This window comes from Aspergillus brasiliensis (assembly GCF_001889945.1).
Source record: "Aspergillus brasiliensis CBS 101740 unplaced genomic scaffold ASPBRscaffold_10, whole genome shotgun sequence".
NCBI lineage: Eukaryota > Fungi > Ascomycota > Eurotiomycetes > Eurotiales > Aspergillaceae > Aspergillus > Aspergillus brasiliensis.
Genome location: NW_027137451.1, coordinates 873221 through 892027, shown reverse-complemented (window position 1 = coordinate 892027; position 18807 = coordinate 873221). Strand labels below are relative to the sequence as shown.

Genomic DNA, 18807 nt, shown 5'->3' with positions numbered 1-18807 from the left:
AGTAGTAGTAGATTTGGGCAGTGGCACGAAACCCAGAATGAAGAAAATTGGCATTGTGTTAGCTAGGCTACCTCTCAGTAAAAGGTCATGCACGGGCTTTACCTTCTGAAGGCTCTCGTGAATCGACATATGGACTGGGTCCATCTTATGCTTCTTGCTGGTTGCGCGTAGAACAGTCCCTATGACAAGAAGGGGGTGTACCTCGATGACTACGTACGTCATATTTGCGCAACCAGTCTACCAAATCAGCGCGCCAAGCCCTGGATGGGAGCTTATACTAGCCGACTTCGATTCTGCCATTTCCACTCCTTTTGATGTATTCTTCTAGCTCTTATTTAAGGTGATAAAGACCGAAGTTCAACACGCCGATGGACCAAGCCTTGCCGGCTTCTTGGCATTCTGCTAAAGCATGCCAAGCACCGAGACGACCTTCTTTGCCTCCGAAGGATACATGAAGGATGATCCTGCAAGAGTCAGTATATAATAATGAATATTAAAGGGTATTTCCTCATGAGTCAAAATATCCGTATTTGATTTCTAGACTGTCCTCAATTGATTGCTTTACTAGCACATAGCCTATAGCTTGCGACAGGTCTTTTAGTATAAGAAAGACATCGGACAGTTTCAAACCACCCTTTTCTACAACGAAAACACACTCTCTCTCATTCACATACACTGCAGGAATTGACGAAAGAATTTAATTCGAAGGTACAAATCCGCCACTGTGGAAAAAAAAGCCCATCTTACATGGCGATAACTAGACTGATATTAACAGCAACTCTGTCCAATGTACCGCGTTATCCTTTGGCATTACACCTGGTAGAGCTAAATCATGGCGTTAGCTCGTGTTCTTTGTGATGAGGTTAAGCTATTTTTGCCACTACTCCATATCCCGGGCACTGGGATTTCATAATCCTGAAAGGAATTTCTAGGTAGATGTGAGATCCAACTTCTTTCTGCGCCAGTTGACTCATGTGTCATGACATCCGAAAAGCGTAAAAAGTATGTTCGCTTTCGGCCCACTTTGAACTTTAAATTTAAGCTGCTTACAAGTCGAATTTCATTGGACGCCACATGCCCAGCGAGCATCTGGAAACAGTGACCGTCATTTTTTTATACCAATCAAGTAATTCATGTCATCTGCTTCAACCGTGTGATTCGAGCATTTTCGGTTGCTCGAACCATCATTTGTCGAACGCAATAACTAGCTTACTGTAACCTCGGAAATTGAAATATGCTGGAGCCTCTACGGACTAACTATCCGTACAAGTGGGTGATGATGTGTGATGATGGATAGGCGGGTTTTAGTAATACTAAAATATACGAGTTCCACATCATAAAAGGCATCCGCAGGTCATGGAACTGAGTATTTGAATTCATTCACACAATTCATCCGCTGTCAATACCTTCCATTTACTATTGGATATTACCATATCCTGTGGGAATTTCTCTTTTCTCGATCCCATTTCATCATGTCAATTCCATCGACCTACAAGGCCTGGCAGGTCGAAACGGCCGGCGAGCCCTTGGTCCTCAAGGATCTAGCTCTGAAGCGGCCGGGCCCTGGCCAAATTCTCATCAAAGTACTCGCGTGCGGCGTCTGCCACTCCGACGCCAGCATGGCCAATGGAGAATATGGCCCGGTCCAGAACCGGGTTCCGGGTCATGAGACAGTTGGCGATGTTGTCGCGGTGGGCGAGGGCGTTACTCGTTTCCGTGGAGGCGAGCGCGTCGGTGGACCCTGGCATGGCGGTAGGTATAGTTAGGACAAACTTCTGTTTGAAAAATTCAGAATTCCCTAGATGGGGCTAACGAGCAGAAAACTTAAGGCCACGACGGCACCTGCCGCTCTTGCCAGCGCGGCCAATTCCAGTACTGTGAGAATGAGGCCATCAATGGACTGTCCCAGGACGGCGGCTACGCTCAATATGCTCTTCTTCGGGCGGAGGCAGTCGTACGGGTTCCTTCAGACCTCGACCCTGCCGAGGTGGCTCCGCTCTTGTGCGCCGGCGTGACGGTCTTCAATGGCATCCGCAAAATGAGAATTGAGCACGGCAGTGTCGTTGCTGTGCAGGGTGTTGGGGGTCTCGGTCACCTGGCTATCCAGTATGCTAGCAAAATGGGTTACAAGACGGTCGCTCTGAGCTCCGGCGCATCGAAAAAGGCCTTCGCGTTTGAACTCGGCGCTCACGATTTCATCGACATCGCCGTGGAAAATCCCGTCGACAAACTCAAAGCCATGGGTGGTGCGGGTCTCGTCGTGGCCACTGCACCCAACCCCAAGGCCATAGAGCCGTTAACGGCAGCACTCCAGCCTGGGGGTAAGCTTCTCATTCTCGCAGCCGTGGGCAAGGTCGAAGTCAACACGATCGATCTCATCATGGCGGGGGCTTCGGTACACGGCTGGGCGAGCGGCCACGCTCTAGACTCTGAAGAGGCTATTCAATTTGCCAGGGATCACGGCATCAAGCCTATGATTGAGAAATTCCCTCTGCTGGATGCGCCGAACGCCTTGGAGCATATGCTCTCAGGAAAGGTTCGCTTCAGAGCTGTCCTAACTATGGGGTGAAGCTTGAAGCACCCTGATGCGTTTATCTTTCGGATATTTAGTGGTGTAGACGACGGACGGAGTAAGGCACAAAATGTTTTTTAGTGTGGGATGGGCTTGTCTCTCGCGCAGCTTAAGCGACGTTTGAAATCAAATCCCAGTCGAGCATGTCGTCGCCGCCATATAGAAATGGCGCAAGAGGAGATCCAAAAGTGTATTGATCAGCTGAAAAAAGTCTCATTCGTCTAAGCTTTTCCGTTTTAATTCATCCCCAAAATACGCTCTTCCTGCTTTGTGTAATCGACAAAGGAAGAAACCATCAGTAGAACTCTGCGAAGCCCACCCGTAGCCCATCTGAGCATATTCTTGCTACATAAGTAACCCGTTCATCAAAAGCGGATCTTCTATTGATGGATATTCAGCAGACAAGATTGTGTTGAGGTTTTGACAAGGCAACCGAATTGGTGCCTCAATCCCGACCTCTGTCCAGTCCAGATGCATTTATGTACGATCGCCACGACAGAGTACCCGATTGAAGACTGATCGTCAGGGATTTGCAACCGTCAAGGGCTTGCGACCCCGTTCAAGGATAAATACCCCTTCAACCTCATGTAAATCCACAAAGAGTTCCACAGCCAACCTTTGAATACTTCTGTGAATACCATCAAGGTCGATTTATCCACTCTCATTCAGTGTTCAGGGAGTCATCGTAGCCGATCTCAACAATATCTACGAAATTACTAGGTTTGATTTCTTACCAATATAGGGATGGAATGTTGTATAAAAACCCTCAAATTTCCTGCTCAATGAACACAAGCGATCTTCCTCTGTAATACATCAATTTGAAGCACTTAGCACTTTACGATCAGTCTTCTTTAAGACACTGGCAAACACAGTTCCCACTTGTTACTTGGATCCCACCTTCAGGATCGTAGTCAGTTCAAATCGTTCGACAAACCATCCCACAAGTAAGGGAGCTATATCAGTACTGACTTAATCGGCGCTCTGTGTAGCATTGCCCTCAATACCTCGGAGCCTGGGTATGGCCTGACGGAGAAGGCAACGGTACGGTTGCGAGACAGACCGTTGACGAGACTGGGCAATCAGACAAGTGTAGTACTATTCCTCTACTAACGGTGACCAGTTAGCATCGCGTAACATGAACTGTCATCATCCTCATGGCTCTTGCCTCATATGACCATGCCAGATGGACACTATAATGCGGCCCAACCATCGCAAAACTCTGCAAGCTCCAGTTCGGGCTAAGGGCTGCATCCTTGGACAATGATTGTGGAACTTTCCCACTGTTTCATGCACTGGTGCTTCGCTCGGAGGGAGCCGTTCATTAATACTAATGACCAATCAAAGCTCAGGCGTAAGCAACTTGCAGAACATTAAGTAACTAAAGTTAATCAAGTGAGAGCTACTAGTATTCTAACTTAGTTAGCCAAACGAGACTCCACAGAATGTGGCTGACAAATTTTGCCGCTTGCAAATCCTAACCTCAAACCCGTTACTGAGCAAGCTGAGGAAGTATGGCCTGGTACTAGTCTGCCAGCAACGAACAATCTGTTTATACTCTTCCTGTACTCAAAAGCCAACCCTTTTCAGTTCATGTCTCAGAAGGGCCACCTGGCCCCAGCACTATATTGCCACTTCGTAAAGTCTAACCCAAGGGTCACTCGATCTTCCTGCGTTGGAGCTGGAGACGGACGACCTAGCCTAACTCCGCAGTTAACTCCGTTTCTCCGTGGAAATTCTTCTTGCGTATCTTGGGGCATCTTTCAGTCAGCGATTAGTTGCGAGGATTGACGGTCTGCCCGAAAAGCATTCTTGAAGCGTGCCCCTAATTTAGAGTACTTAAATATCCCAGTCGTGAGGCCCAGAAGCCTATAGTTAATACGTGTCCGCTTTGTCACATTGACCCTATTCTTCACGTCGCTTTCCGTTTCCGCGAAAATTGCTCTTCCAAGATTAACCATCTTCACCAAAAGGTACAATGGCCGGAGGGGACATGATGAAGGCCCTAGTTTTCAGGCCTTCGAGTCAACATCTAGCTGTGGAGTATGTCACCGTGCCAGTCCCTGGACCAAAGCAAATCCTCATCAAAGTAGAGGCTGTCGCGCTCAACACGGTAGACGTCATGAACCTGGATCGTCCTATCGCACTCCAAGATACGCGTGTAGTGGGCACAGACTTCGCAGGGGTTGTGGAGAGAATTGGCGAAGATCTCAAAGCCCTGGGAGATCCGCGGGTGAAGATTGGCGCACGCGTCGCTGGATTTGTTCAAGGCGGTGGGTTGTTGTCCCTTTTTTTTTTTTTTTTCTGATTCCAATGGCGCATCTGACAAAACTATCCAGCAAACTCCGCCAATGACCGTCCCGGTGCCAACGCGGAGTATGTTGTGGCTGATTTCGACTTGACGTGGAGAGTTGCGGATGATGTACCGCTGGAAAACGCCGCTACCATTAGCATGTGTGGTCTCACTGCTGCACAGGGCCTTTTCTACCGGATGGGCTTTCCATGTCCGTTTTATGGGACAGGGAAGTTCGCAGACGTGGAAGAGCCGGTGAACGTTCTGATATACGGTGCGACAACCAATGTTGGGCTTTTTGCGGCCCAGCTGGTTCGTATCGCGGAAAAGACGGCCGGCAAGAAAGTCAGACTCATCGGAGCCGCTAGTGCCTCGCATCATGCCTCACTGAAAGAAGCACCGTATCAATATAATGTCTTGGTCGATTACAGACATCACGATTGGCCAGACAGGGTCCTTGAGGCGACAGGTGGGAGCGGCGTGTTGTACGCAGTTGACGCCGTGTCCGTAGGCTCAACGGTGCCAATGGTCGAAAGCACATTAAGCCCCTTGGGTAGATTTGCTGCTTATCGATCCCCGAGCATCGGCGGGTTTGACCTTTCTGCCCTGAAGATCAAGCCTATTATCGGTCCAGTTTGGGAGGGCCTCGGAGTTGAGATCGGCTATCACGGTAAATTCTTTCACTTTCTCGGCTGTTTAGTGTGGCTTCATCTAACATAACTATCTATAGGTGTAACACTACCCGCGAATTCCGAAGCTAGGAGCTTCGCCGCTGCGTTCTTCAAATACATCAGCCAAGAACCAACTTCCGGTTCGAGCGTTCTCCAATCGGTTCCCATTCGCCTCATGCCTGGGGGGTTGGACCGGATAATTTCTGACGGTTTCTCTGTCCTCCGCAATTCGTCTCTAGGATCCAAGGCAGGATCTCATCTCAAGAAAGACGCTCATTTGCAGCCCATCAGCATGGAAAAGTTGGTGTACAAGATATGAAGAAGAACAGCCAGGTCTGAATGGCGTTCACCACATAAGCCAATGGTACACACACTGCAGCCAAAATATCCATTTAACCACTACTCTCCAAATCGATCGGCTGAAACTAAGTACAACTACTGAAATAGTGGGAAGATTTAGTAAGTGGTCAGTATATTTTAGTTACAACCATAATAGAAAAGTATTCCTATAAATCAATAAAGATTCTTATGTGATAGAACAAGCTGGCTCCGGTGATCAGAGGTCATTGGAATGACATATTATAGTGTTTGGTAGAGTTATGAATTTATTGATATCAATCCTACGCTGTTCTGTAATATATAATATAGAGAACCATTCTGTTAAGCTACTGATCCCTCAGGGATTAGTCTACTTTATTGATAGAGACTATTTTTATTATTTCTACAGGCTGATTCAGATAAATATCTATATAGAGAATCTTTGAAGATTATATTTATATATTAATTATATAGAGGGAATATAATATATTTTAATAAGAGATTTAGAATTGTTAGAGGTAGGCGGCCAACCCGAGCAGGTCGCTGCGAGGTGGGTAAGTCACATGACTATATAATTAGCTTAATGCCTGATTTTACTGAATTTTATGTGATTTCTGTCTGATCTGGTTTAGCCGTTTAACCATATAATTATGTTAGAATTTAATTTAGTGTGGTTTAGTTATAGATTCTTTAGAAGTGGTACCGCTCGCCTATCCGGTAAAAGACTAGAATTTTGAGTTAGTAGACTTAGAACGCGGATACTTATAAGCTTGCAGGTGAATGTGAGATCTGGGATCCTCACACCTGGTTTGTAGAAGGCCAGTAATCAGTTCTAAAGAGTATCTTAGCTAGTACCTATGCATATAACAGTCCTTTTCACGTCTCCTACTCCGCACCTAACACATAGACAGCAATGGACCGTTTCTGGCTGCTGTCATTGCCGACGGTGGAGCCTCGTTACGGCCGGGCGGGTACGTGAGCAAGAATCTTGCGCTATTGCGCCATGGTCGCTACACAATTCCATGCCGAACCCCACAGAGGGTCCGTGTGCCGAAAGTGTTTATCTATCGCCAGGTACCCAGAGGGGCACGAGCAATGATCTCTGAGCTGCTACTTCAAGAAGACAAAAGAAAGGCACGCGAATCGATCCTCCATCGGTGCCATGGCCAGAGACGATTCTGACACAACAATGCCCACGCCGCACGAGGAGCAGCCTTTGCTGCGTCCCGATGCTGATGCTGATGCCCTCTGGAAGCCACCAGTAGGCTTTGTATGGATTCAACTAGGTTTGTCGCTGGCCAGTCCATCCAATGAGGGAGCTAACACAATAACAGCCATCATGTCGAATGTATTCCTGTCTGGTTTCGATGGCACTATCACTGCCTCAACCTACGCGGTCATCAGCTCCGAATTCAACGCAGCCAACACCGCCTCGTGGCTCACGACTTCCTACTTGATCACTAGCACCGCGTTCCAGCCCCTATACGGTCGCTTCTCGGATATCTTCGGTCGCCGGACCTCTTTCTTTACAGCGACAATAACCTTCATGATCGGTTGTTTGGGGTGTGGAATTGCTAAAGATATCATCACTCTTAATCTGATGAGAGCGCTGACTGGCGTTGGCGGTGGAGGCTTGATGACAATGGGTATGCGCCCGCAATTCCCTGCTTTGTCACTTTTTGATCTTCGAAATGAGAGCCTAACGTGTCCCAGCTACTATCATCAACTCAGATCTCATCCCATTCCGCCGTCGGGGCATGTATCAAGCCGTACAGAACGTCCTGCATGGATTTGGGTCCATCTGCGGTGCATCTTTTGGAGGAACCATTGTCGACTCAGTTGGATGGCGCTGGTGCTTTCTGTTGCAAGTACCGGTCGGGCTTCTCGCGCTGATTACCGGTCATCTTGTTCTGAAACTACCAGCACAGGACAAGTTTGCCAGCGAAGGCAAGAGTTTACGGACAATCTGGAAATACGTAGATTTGTCTGGAGCTTGTGCTTTGATTGTCGGTCTTTCAACCCAGTTGGTGGGTCTGAGCTTGGGTGGAAATGAGCTCCCCTGGTCCAGCGTGTGGGTGATCTTGTCGTTCGTGGCAAGTATAGTGTCACTGGGCCTTTTCGTACTCATTGAGGCGAGAACAACTGCCATTCCATTGATTCCCCCTCGAATGCTGAAAGGCGTTCTGCCTGTTGCGACGCAGATTGCCAACGTCTGCGTGGGAATGGCTGCCTATGCGGTGAGTGACGCCTTACATCGGGTACCCCCAGACACTGCTGACCGTCCAAGTTCCTTTTTACGCTCCCCCTACTGTTCCAGGTAATTCTTCTGGATTCCCCTTCTAAGGCGGGTGCCCGACTTGCCGTACCGTCTCTGGCTACTCCCATTGGTGGAGTGATCTCTGGCTATGTGATGTCGCGCTGGGGTAAACTGGCCTACCTGGTCCGTACAGGCTCGTTCCTCATGTGCATTGGCAACATACTTGTGATGCTCCTTCAATTCAATGACGCAGAATGGAAGTACTACGCGGCCATGATCCCCGCCAGTCTTGGCCAAGGTATCACTTACCCGGGCATCTTGTTCACGTTTCTTGCCGCATTCGATCACGCCGGTATGAGCACCCCCTCCGACAGAAGGATCGATTTGGATATATTCGGACTGACCGAGGATAAAGACCACGCTGTTTCAGCGTCCACCGTCTATCTAGTCCGTTCGATGGGTACGGTGTGGGGCGTCGCCATTACGTCCACCATCATCCAGAACACCCTGCGCTCAGGCCTCGCTGAGGCCTTGAGTGGAATACCAGACAAATGGAAAGTAACTCTCCTCCCGATGGATCTACTAATACCCTGAAACAATAGCTGATTCGTATTATCTTACTTGCATAGGTAATTGACGACATAAGGCATTCAGTATCTGCCATTCATAGTCTGCCACCAGAGATCCAGCTAGCTGCGCGGATGGTCTACTACCGAGGCATTCGACTGTCATTCTTGGCGTCAGCTTGTTTTGGATTTGTTGCTGTCACTGCAGCACTCTTCACTCGCGGAAAGGGCCTCCACCGGTCCAGCGAGGCGTAGATCACGCGTACGTCGCACACTGACCGCTTAACAGACGAGCCGTCTGGAACGCGGTCCGTCCAGTACCTAGGTGAGATGCGGGCACAAGTGGCGACACTCGGGGAAAGGTAGGTCTGGTGGACAAATAACCGCCAGCTTGGACTTGGAGAAGGCGGCTTCACAAAACTTAGGATTAGACAAAAGTCAATTAGCTCATGTGAGGGAGGGCCAGTTTTGTGTTTAGGGCCACCTATGTCTCTTGGACTGACCAGGCAGCTGACTGGTTATGAAGAAGACGTCCAATCCCAGAAAAAAGGACAGACTTGAATAAATACACTCGTTTTGGATTCCCATATTGGATTCCCATACATTTATGCCCTTTGAGTCCCTCGCTTCGGCGTGGGTTCTAGATGATCGATTCATACCATGTGCCCAACAGGATCCATTCCGCAATGCGGAGAAACCCCGTCTACCGAGGAAAGCGACTCTGGGCAGCTCCCATTTCTTGGATCGCCGCCACGGTACACCAATAGAAGCCGTGAATGCCAAAAACCTCTCTGCCTGGTTATTGCGGGGAACTTGTCATCCTGACAGCCCCGGCGGCGAGTCTGGAGATATAGGGCATGCTCCACGACGCTATAGCATGGTTAGCCGCATTTCCCCCGCACGATCGTCGACGATCTTCTCCAGCTCATGAACAATTCCGCCTTATTTCCGCTATGATGGACGTTTCTAACGTTAATATGGGGACGGTCTCGCTTTTATCTCCCATTTGGTTGGACGGGATGCGATAACAAAGCTCGGAACTCGATAAGCGTTCCGGGATATCTTGGGTATCAGTCATCCGTCATCCGCATCTGGCCTGGATGAAAGACGATGAATCAAGGAAACTCAATCTCACCGCTTTGATCTTATCGACCTGAGGGGTGCTTATCATAGACAAGGGCTACAGCTGTCAAGGTTCCCTATGGGGGTGCGGAGCCAAGGTCATCCTCGTAGAAAGAAGGATTCATAAGATGGATGCCCCTCCCAGAAACCGTATTGATTCCGCAGTGCCTCATCACACGAGGAACAGCATAAGAGGCCATGGAGTCGGAACAACCAAAGACTTCACCCCTCAAATCCGGGTATGCCGCATCGGCAGACCCTGAAGTCGACATGGACAAGGGGCAGGTTGCCATTTCGGGCATCCCGGACATGCACCTGAAGCGAAACTTCAGCATCGTCAGTATTATCGCCCTGGGATACAACAATACCAATAGTTGGGTGGCCATAGCCGCGAGTTTCGCCATTGCAATCCAGTCGGGCGGCGCAGTCTCACTACTGTATGGCATTCTGCTGGTTACTGTCGCCATGTTCTGCACCGGGGTGACCCTGGCAGAGCTTGCCAGCGTGTACCCCACCGCTGGTGGCCAGTACCATTTCACGTCCATCCTAGCCTCTAAGCGATGGAGTCGTGGTCTGTCCTACTTTAGTGGCATGGCTGCGGTGTTCGCGTGGATTACGCTTGGGGCCTCTATTGCGCTGGCCGCCACAGAAGCCCTCATGGCCATTGTCATCCGATGGCAGCCATCATATGAAGCCCAAAGCTGGCACTATTTCCTGGTATACCAACTGCTGAATGCAGTCATGGTCACCTACAACATCTTCCTAACCACCAAGACTCTATGGGTGTACAATCTAGGCTGTTAGTTAGCTTCCCTCCAACTCACAGAATAGACACTAACACCTGCCTTTCCTCGTGCAGTCATTCTATCCATTTCAACCTTCCTAGCTATCATCATAACCTGCCCGGTACGCTCCTCCGCACATGTCAACACCTCCCAGACTTGGAGTCAGTTCGTCAACGGCTCAGGCGGCTGGCCGGATGGCGTCTCGTTCTTGACAGGACTCTCGACCCCTCAGTTCATGTTCTCTGGACTCGACGCTGCTCTCCACCTTGCAGAGGAATGTCTTGAGCCAGCGCGCATCGTACCGAAAGCATTAATTGCCACAGTCACAGTGGGGCTGCTGACCGGGTTCCCCTTTGCCATTGCCATCCTATACAGCTATAACAACATCGAAGCATCCCTAACCACACCAACTGGGTACGTAAACTCCCGCTATTCCCGATAACACGAGATACTAATCAGTAAACGTGATACAGATTTCCTATCTACTTCATCTGGGAGAAAGCCACCCGCTCCCCAACAGCCGCGACAGTCTTCATGGCTGCATTGTTCGTCGTCTCCTTCGTCGCACTCAATGCAGTGCATCAGACCGCCTCTCGACTTACGTGGTCATTTGCCCGTGATGACGCTCTGTTCTTCTCCAGCCGCTTGTCATTTATACACCCTACCCTCGGAGTTCCCGTCTGGGCCATTATCCTCGATGGTGCAGCAGTCCTACTCGTTGGAATTGTCTATGTCTGCTCGACAACAGGTGAGCTTCTCTAGCGATGGATACAAGAAAGAAAGGATAAATCAAGGAAAAAACAAGAGAAAGATCCGTTCTGACAATAGCGATAACAGCATTCAACGCCTTCATCAGCACCACCGTCGTGGTAGCCCAAATCTCCTACGCCGTCCCAGCTCTGCTTCTCCTCCTGGGCGGACGGCACCCGCAGTACCTTCCTCCAGATCGCCCATTCAAAGTTCCTAACATGCTAGGATATGTTTGTAATACTGTCTGCGTGATCTGGGCTATCATCCTGACGATCTTCTTCTGCTTTCCGACGGAATTTCCCGTTACGGGGGGGAATATGAGTACGTGTTCTTTCTTCCATCTAGTATCTCCTTTTTGCAATGATGAATGGGATGTGCTTTGCTAACACTTGGAAACTATTTAGATTACGCTTCCGTTGTGCTAGTCGTTATGTTGATCCTGGGGGTAGGAAACTGGTTCGCTTACGCGAGAAGACATTATCATGGGCCACGGTTGGATATTTAGTTTTAGTTATATATTGGGGACTGATATGATTAATGATTGATGAGTTCCATGTTCTACTGAAGGAAAAGATTCCGCTGCAACCACACTTCATTAACAGTAGACGGTCTTGGGTAATTCTGTCATTATTTAGAGAAGGGTCATACTACTAAATCAAGGAAATATATGTTAATACACACGCCACTTTATCCTTACTTACGCTCATTCAAGCAACCACCTACGTAGAACCCCACAAAGACCTTCGATAGTGATAGTGATAGTATACAATCCGTCGGAACCATTCCGAGCCCAACCATTCGGTAAGTCGGAAGGAAGGATCACTGGACGGGGATGGACTCTTTGTTGAATTCTTGCCAGCAATTTCATCCGATCTACCCTGATAAGATAGATAATGATATCTAGTCTTTAGTGGGGTTTACTAGTGTCGCGGGGAGGCGGTAGTTATCACTTCTCGGCTCTATGGTGGACATTATTATATTAAGAGGATTCAATAGGTAATCCACAAATGTATCTACCGAGAAGAGAAATATTAGTCGACATTGTTGTTTTCGTCATGTGCTGTGTGGATAGTAATAGACAGATTACTCTTAACAAGTAGCACTCAATATATTCATGTGCAATGTAGCTTCAACTCCACCTCCTATGTTATAGACTACTGCTAAGCTTTTCCATGCATAAGTCATCCACAGCACACTACGGTAATAGACCAGTCACCTTTTCATTCCAATAAGCTTATTTCGTAAACCCAAAGCACCTCCTGAATATGAAGCAACCTGCATCTGCTACCTATCTACCTGTACAGGCACCAAACTGCTCTTCTCGGAGTTACCATACTACGGATTTGATTTCCTAATTTGGTAGTCTTATCTTTGAAGCTCTCTTGCTGACTTATACTACTGCTTTTGTGAGGGCAGCACATGAATGCTCTGTCTGTGCTCCTATTTGCTTACTACATATATGCTGAATAGTTTCACTGCTCAAGATTGCTAAGTTATATTATGCAGCTTTCATCTTTGGGGCAGCTTGTGCCAGGTAGTTAACTAAACTCGGTGTATTAATCAGCTGTTTGCCAAGCCCATTTCTGCCACAGTAGCGGGCATACAGCTGCGAGGGGGTCAGAAATTAGTGCGACGGTGTCAGACCGGAGCTGGAAAACCAGCTCAGATAGATTCAGAGAAATCCTGGCTCAGGATAAGCTCAAGCCCGTGATCTAATACTCTAAGAGTTTATATATATAATAATTCCTAATACTAAATCAGCTTTACACGTGACTAGAAATACTATAAAAAAAATAGAAAAAAAATCCCTAAAATCTCTAATACCCTAAATACCCTAAAATCCCTAATAATATCCTAAAAAATCCTAAAAAATATGGATATAATGGCTGATTTAGATTAGAAAAGCTGGTATAGGATTAGAAAAACTAAGTCTGAACCAGGATCATCTTTTCACGTGCTTGAGCTCATCCTGAGTCAGGATTTCTCTGACACTGTCATACTAATTTCTGAACCCCTCGCAACTGAGACCCCCACAGTAGCCTAGTGTACCCCGTGACCCATAACGTCCACCACCCCTTCTAGAATGCAAACACCGATTGAGCACGTTCCCTAGGTTCACAGTTCCGTCATATCAGGGTCATCTAATCTGCCGTATGTTTTGAGAGAATCTCGAGCTCCAAAACTCTACAATAATTTTGGTCAGTCGGTTTTATACTTTCATCAGGAAGAATGCAAAGGCCCCAGAGAAGGAGAATTTCACGATCGGTGAAAACGACCAAGCAGCATCACATTTGAATGAAACTACATTGCCCCGTGTTTATTCCGTTTCTCTCTCTTCTCTCTCTCTATTTTTTCTCTTTGGCTAGACTTCACCAACTAATTAATGCTTACACGATGATAGCTTCATCCATTGAATCAAACTGACCCCGCAAAGCTGACTGAACCAACCCCTCCGGTGCTGTTGCTACTGCCAGTTTGAACTCAATATCCTATAACCCACCCTGCTCAATGATCACCCTTTTGTCGACTGCCCTGTTCGGCAGCGTAGTATATGCCGCTACGCAGACCGTGTTAGGGCCAGAGGGGGCTGATCCCTTTACGGTGTTTCGCAGCCCACACTTACCGGCATATTCAATTCGCATCCAGGAGCAGAATGACTCGATCTGTGATGCTCGTTCACCCCAATTCACTGGTTGGCTCGACATTGGCCCGAAGCATCTTTTCTTTTGGTATTTTGAAAGCCAGAATGACCCCTTCCATGATCCCCTAACGCTATGGATGACTGGGGGCCCCGGAGACTCGAGTATGATTGGACTTTTCGAAGAAGTTGGCCCTTGCCGGATTAATGAGTTTGGGAATGGAACAGATCACAACCCCTGGGCCTGGACCAAGAATTCATCACTTCTTTTTGTTGACCAGCCAGTCGATGTCGGTTTTTCCTATATCGATGAGGGCTATGAGCTGCCTCATGACTCACGTGAAGCCGCGGTGGACATGCATCGGTTCTTGCAATTATTCATATCCGAGGTTTTTCCTCACAAACAGTTCCTTCCCGTTCACCTTTCCGGTGAATCTTACGCAGTAAGATAGAAGCCGCCCCCAGAAAAAGCTTGCTCAGTGTTCTAACAATTACCTTGGTGATACACTGTGTAGGGCCAGTACATTCCTTATCTGGCGACCCAAATCCTGGAACAAAATAAACTGTATAAAGATAGCCCCAGGATACCGCTGAAATCGTGCTTGGTGGGTAACGGATTCATGTCACCCAAGGATGCAACGTTCGGGTATTGGGAAACACTGTGTACTACTAACCCAGGAGTCCCATCTCCTATCTTCAATGAAACTAGGTGTGATATTATGGCGGCGAATATGCCGCACTGTATGGATCTATATGACATATGCATTCAACACTCAGACCCCGCGATATGCCATGCGGCCCAGTCCGTCTGTTACGATGGTGTTGTAGGGTGGTATGATAACGAGGCCGGCGCTGATGGCCGTAACAGATTTGATAGTGAGTTGTTATCATCAGAGGGCTCATGGCCAAATTATTGCTAAGGATGACGACAGTTACTGCACCTTGTGAGATCGACGAAATGTGCTATATCGAAGCGGCTCTAATTGAGATATATTTGAATTCGCCATCTGTTTGGGAGGCCCTGTCGCCACCGCAACAGGTTACCGAATACAAATTCGTCGCTACTTCTGTTATTGATGCATTTGCTCAATCAGCGGACGGCATGGTGTCGAGCTCGAAGCAGATCGCTTCCTTACTCGCAAATAATGTTGACTTCTTAGCGTATCAAGGCAACCTTGATCTCGCCTGTAATACGGCTGGCAACCTACGTTGGGCGAACTCGCTTTCTTGGAAAGGCCAGACAGAATTTACAGCAAAGCCCTTACTTCCGTGGGTCTCGATCAACTCTGGGAGCCAGGAACCTGTGGGGATTGCGAAGGAAATTCAGGTTTCGGTCGGTGAAGGGACGGACGAAACGTCACGCTTTGCCTTTGTGACTGTGGACAACGCTGGACACCTGGTAAGTCAAAGTAAAATTAGGAGAGAGGGGTTTAATGACCCAGTTGGGCTAACGAGTAGCGTTGGTACTATGGTAGTTGCCCCAAGATCGGCCGGATGTAGCGCTTGACATGAAGATTCGCTGGATTACTGGGGCATCCTTTGTTTAACAAGGAACAGTTGCGGGACTCAAAAGATTTCAAACTGACCTACTCCGTACCTTTTATGAAATGGGCCCGCTGCCTAGGTCAAACAATGGTGCTCGGGCAAACAATACCAGTTTTGGACTAGGGTCCCGTCTGCTCTCATCAGCCCTTCGTAGCTTGGACTTTTGTCCATGTCCCTGCTGCCTCGGTCCATCACACGCCCGCTCTCCCCATTTCCTTTCCTTCCCTTCTCTTTTCGTTTTATTATGCTTGAGTGCCCGAGCTTCCCTGCATGCTATGCCTATTTCAGTGTACGCAGTTTGGTTTTTTGTCCGAGGAAGACAATCATCCATGCCAAGCGCCGTGCGCTGGGGCTGATCAGGCTTGGATTAGGCACGATCCATTCTAATTTGCCATGGGCCGCTCGTAGTATGTGGATCAGGTACTGAGAGGTTTACGTACTTAGATACGTTCTTAAGATCGGACTTTTGTTTTCTGGCCACACATGGCGTCAGGTGGGTTCATTGTTATTTAAGATTGCAAGCTGTTACTGGTTGTTATGTGTCTGGATCTAGCTGCAAGGCTGGCCAGAAATCTAGCACATGTTGTCCGGACGAGGGACCATTTGCCGTCGACAAGTTTTAGGTCACAGTAAAGAGGGTCTTTTTGTGGTTCCAAGCCAAATCCCTGGCCGTAGTGAGGGGTAGATAGGTGTCATTGCAGCGGCAGCCAAGCTCACGGACGTGCGCGGCGTCCGGGGCGATTACGAGGCTGCATTTAATAATTAGTAGGGTCAAGCTCATGGTTAGGTGATTATTACGGGATAGCCCGGGACTGAGGCCCGTCAAAATCCGAGATTCAATCAGTTGCATTAAATCAATGCATGAGACAAAAGTGACCGCAACCGTGGTTAAAAAATCAGGGTCGTAGGGGTGATGGCGCAACACTATCCTAGAAGGTGAACACAAAGAACGCCACTTTTTCAAGGACAACTACTAGGCACCGAGCATTAAACCACCTAAATTAGATATTATATATTTCTTCTAATAGAAGTCTGTGAGATCTACCTAAAGTTCTTAATACCTAAAAGAGAGAACTACCTAAATAAAGAAGTAAGCAAGGAAGTAATTAATAACTAGAATATAATTTATCAAAATTACTTACTCAGAGCACTCAGTCTCCTACTCACCCCATGCTCAGTAATCGCCTCAGGCTGCTCAGGGCGTGCTCAGATCTACTCAATAAATAAAAGGCAGCGAAGGATGAGCACTAAAACAGAAAGAGTAGGCCATCAACCATCCTAGAAAATCAAGTACATATGTATAGTCAAAGAGACCGAGAGTTTAGTATATATTCTGATGTTGAATTACGACGCATAGCTCTGCTTTCATTCATTAGTGACAATCAACTATGTTCTTTGACCACTTCATAAACAGCTTCTGGCCCTACTCAAGTACCGGCTTAGCCTTAGTCCTACTAACCCTGACATGCTGACATGGCTCCTGAGAAAGAAGAAAGAAGCCCAGAAGCCTTCGCAAGGAGGTGAAAAGACCAGCAACTGCTCTCTGATATCTTCATCTCCGATTGAACCACTCCACAACTTCCAATGGGACAAAACCGAGCCCCTGGTCCTCCGGCCGTTCAAACCTCGCTATCACATCACAATGGGTACGTTATATTACTACTTCCCCTAACTATCACTTCCCCTAGTCCACCACCCCTAGCTAATAGCATAAGCAGGAATCGAGCGAACAAGCATCGCCGAACTGATCCAGATTGACAAACACTACCACACCCGCATCCAGCTCCGCACGGCCTTAATCCAAGACAAACGAGCCTCCGTCCTCGGCGCCAGTCCCCGCTCCATCCCAGCCGTCAAAGAGCTATACTCATTCCTGGTGAATGACTACCTGCCTCAACGATACAGCACTATCTTTCAACACTTCGATTCTACTCCTACCACCTCTTCCACTACCGCCACAATGCTCAGAAATACAGTGACGGGGGAAACCCTTCCCACCACACCCCCGAGTGATGCAGAAGAAGCTCTCGCTATCGTCGGCCGCCAGGTCGAGGAGGACTTTCTCCTTCTGTTGCCACCACCATCCCCACAAGCTGATGAAAAGAAAGAAGAAGGTAACAAGCAAATGACTCTCGAAGCCTTTATTGGCTGTTTTCCGAATGGGTTCAACTGGGCAGACAAGTTTCGGAAATCGTTGGCGAGTATTCATGTCCCCGTCCCGGATTATACGACCAAGTTGCGGGCGAGTATGGATCGGTATCTGGAGAGGTTGAGGGTAGGGGATTGTGTGAAGAGGGCGAATGTTTGTTCCCATTTTTTCCCCTTTGATTTGCTCGGTTTTTATGTGGAAGATGATTTTTCTCTTCATTGGGGAGTTTCCACAGGGCTAACGTTATGTAGTGGACTATTTCTGTAGATGGAGATTTGCATGCTGCTAGCAGTATGCATTTGTATGAAGGTGAGGAAGTAGTGGAGTTGGGAGAGTTGGATGTTGATACGGTATGTGTTTCTTCCTTCATCCTTTATTCTTCCTCTTCCTTCTCTCAGGAACGAACATGGTGGAGTCTGTCTGATACTGAGAATGGTATGGCAGGCACGATTACGCTGCGAAAGACAGATGCTCTTCCGACTACCCGTTTCACAAGCGGTAGTGTTTGTAGTCCGCACATATATGTATCCGTTGCAGGACGTCAAGAAGGAAGGCAATGGACCGAGGTTAGTCGAGGCGATTGCAGGGTTGAAGGAAGGCAGCTCGCCAGGGTTCCATTTCTATAAGCGCGCCGCGGTATGGCAGAGGGCTGTGAGTGAATACTTACTTGATGAGAGTGGCGATGAAGAAAAGGAGGCAGCTGTTGCGGTATAACCTTGAATATTAAAGTAGATCGATTGGACTTTCTAAGATTCGGTGGAGTCTATGGTTGAATGGGATCATTTTACAGTGACGATGCTTTGTCCATTCAACTTTTAATCATATTCCGACTTCTGATGAACACAAGTATTGACTCAAGAAATTGGCAAGGCAATCTATACCTATCCTTTGAAGAGGCTGACTCTGGGATTAGTAGCCATGAAGTAGTCCGCGGAGCGATCTTGCCCCGTTGCGGATGACCTCACGACTCTAATTCTCGCATTCCGATGCTACCCATCAGCCTATTCTATCACAATATTTCCCTTTCTTTCAGTTGAAAGCATCTAACACAACCATGATTCATGAATTGCTTATTTCTTGAGCCGGTGTAGAATTCAAAATCAACTAATGGTACCTCAATCCCCACCATAGACACTGCTTCAAT

General features: G+C 47.9%; 7 protein-coding genes across 7 annotated transcripts; 6 read left to right on the top strand and 1 right to left on the bottom strand.

Annotated features, from left to right (window-relative positions):
- Positions 1–1472: 1472 nt before the first annotated feature.
- ASPBRDRAFT_131303 (alcohol dehydrogenase) lies at positions 1473–2569 on the top strand (the record flags this gene model as incomplete). The annotated part of the gene is made up of 2 exons (XM_067618319.1): positions 1473–1752; positions 1830–2569. 2 exons carry the CDS (start codon positions 1473–1475, stop codon positions 2567–2569), a joined length of 1020 nt encoding a protein of 339 aa, XP_067476848.1.
- A 1961-nt stretch (positions 2570–4530) lies between these two features.
- ASPBRDRAFT_67477 (zinc-binding alcohol dehydrogenase family protein) lies at positions 4531–5987 on the top strand. Its single transcript, XM_067628898.1, has 3 exons — positions 4531–4842; positions 4909–5532; positions 5593–5987. The coding sequence occupies exons 1-3, from the start codon at positions 4548–4550 to the stop codon at positions 5850–5852; spliced, it is 1179 nt and encodes a 392-aa protein (XP_067476847.1). The 5' UTR covers positions 4531–4547; the 3' UTR covers positions 5853–5987.
- Positions 5988–7013: 1026 nt separating this feature from the next.
- ASPBRDRAFT_57237 (MDR family MFS transporter) lies at positions 7014–8929 on the top strand (the record flags this gene model as incomplete). Its single annotated transcript, XM_067627718.1, has 6 exons — positions 7014–7137; positions 7186–7497; positions 7565–8088; positions 8139–8460; positions 8524–8666; positions 8738–8929. The coding sequence occupies 6 exons, from the start codon at positions 7014–7016 to the stop codon at positions 8927–8929; spliced, it is 1617 nt and encodes a 538-aa protein (XP_067476846.1).
- A 1065-nt stretch (positions 8930–9994) lies between these two features.
- Positions 9995–11836, top strand: ASPBRDRAFT_131167 (putative choline transport protein; the record flags this gene model as incomplete). The annotated part of the gene is made up of 5 exons (XM_067618306.1): positions 9995–10595; positions 10656–10995; positions 11055–11329; positions 11419–11652; positions 11736–11836. 5 exons carry the CDS (start codon positions 9995–9997, stop codon positions 11834–11836), a joined length of 1551 nt encoding a protein of 516 aa, XP_067476845.1.
- Positions 11837–13839: 2003 nt separating this feature from the next.
- On the top strand, positions 13840–15516 carry cp8 (putative carboxypeptidase Y; the record flags this gene model as incomplete). Its single annotated transcript, XM_067618314.1, has 4 exons — positions 13840–14412; positions 14485–14845; positions 14902–15368; positions 15445–15516. The coding sequence occupies 4 exons, from the start codon at positions 13840–13842 to the stop codon at positions 15514–15516; spliced, it is 1473 nt and encodes a 490-aa protein (XP_067476844.1).
- A 3-nt stretch (positions 15517–15519) lies between these two features.
- ASPBRDRAFT_283036 (uncharacterized protein) lies at positions 15520–15934 on the bottom strand. Its single transcript, XM_067622493.1, has one exon. It carries the CDS (start codon positions 15843–15845, stop codon positions 15570–15572), a length of 276 nt encoding a protein of 91 aa, XP_067476843.1. The 5' UTR covers positions 15846–15934; the 3' UTR covers positions 15520–15569.
- A 1045-nt stretch (positions 15935–16979) lies between these two features.
- ASPBRDRAFT_130845 (heme-dependent oxidative N-demethylase family protein) lies at positions 16980–18377 on the top strand (the record flags this gene model as incomplete). Its single annotated transcript, XM_067618267.1, has 4 exons — positions 16980–17160; positions 17233–17816; positions 17915–18019; positions 18108–18377. 4 exons carry the CDS (start codon positions 16980–16982, stop codon positions 18375–18377), a joined length of 1140 nt encoding a protein of 379 aa, XP_067476842.1.
- Between the last annotated feature and the right edge of the window lie 430 nt (positions 18378–18807).

Excerpts from the sequence above, each read along its gene's own strand:
- ASPBRDRAFT_67477 (XM_067628898.1), top strand. The coding sequence starts at position 4,548 with ATGGCCGGAGGGGACATGATGAAGGCCCTAGTTTTCAGGCCTTCGAGT. Across the intron at positions 4,843-4,908 it reads CGCTGGATTTGTTCAAGGCG|CAAACTCCGCCAATGACCGT; the intron begins GTGGGTTGTTGT and ends AAAACTATCCAG. Across the intron at positions 5,533-5,592 it reads AGTTGAGATCGGCTATCACG|GTGTAACACTACCCGCGAAT; the intron begins GTAAATTCTTTC and ends AACTATCTATAG.
- ASPBRDRAFT_283036 (XM_067622493.1), bottom strand. The coding sequence starts at position 15,845 with ATGGATGATTGTCTTCCTCGGACAAAAAACCAAACTGCGTACACTGAA.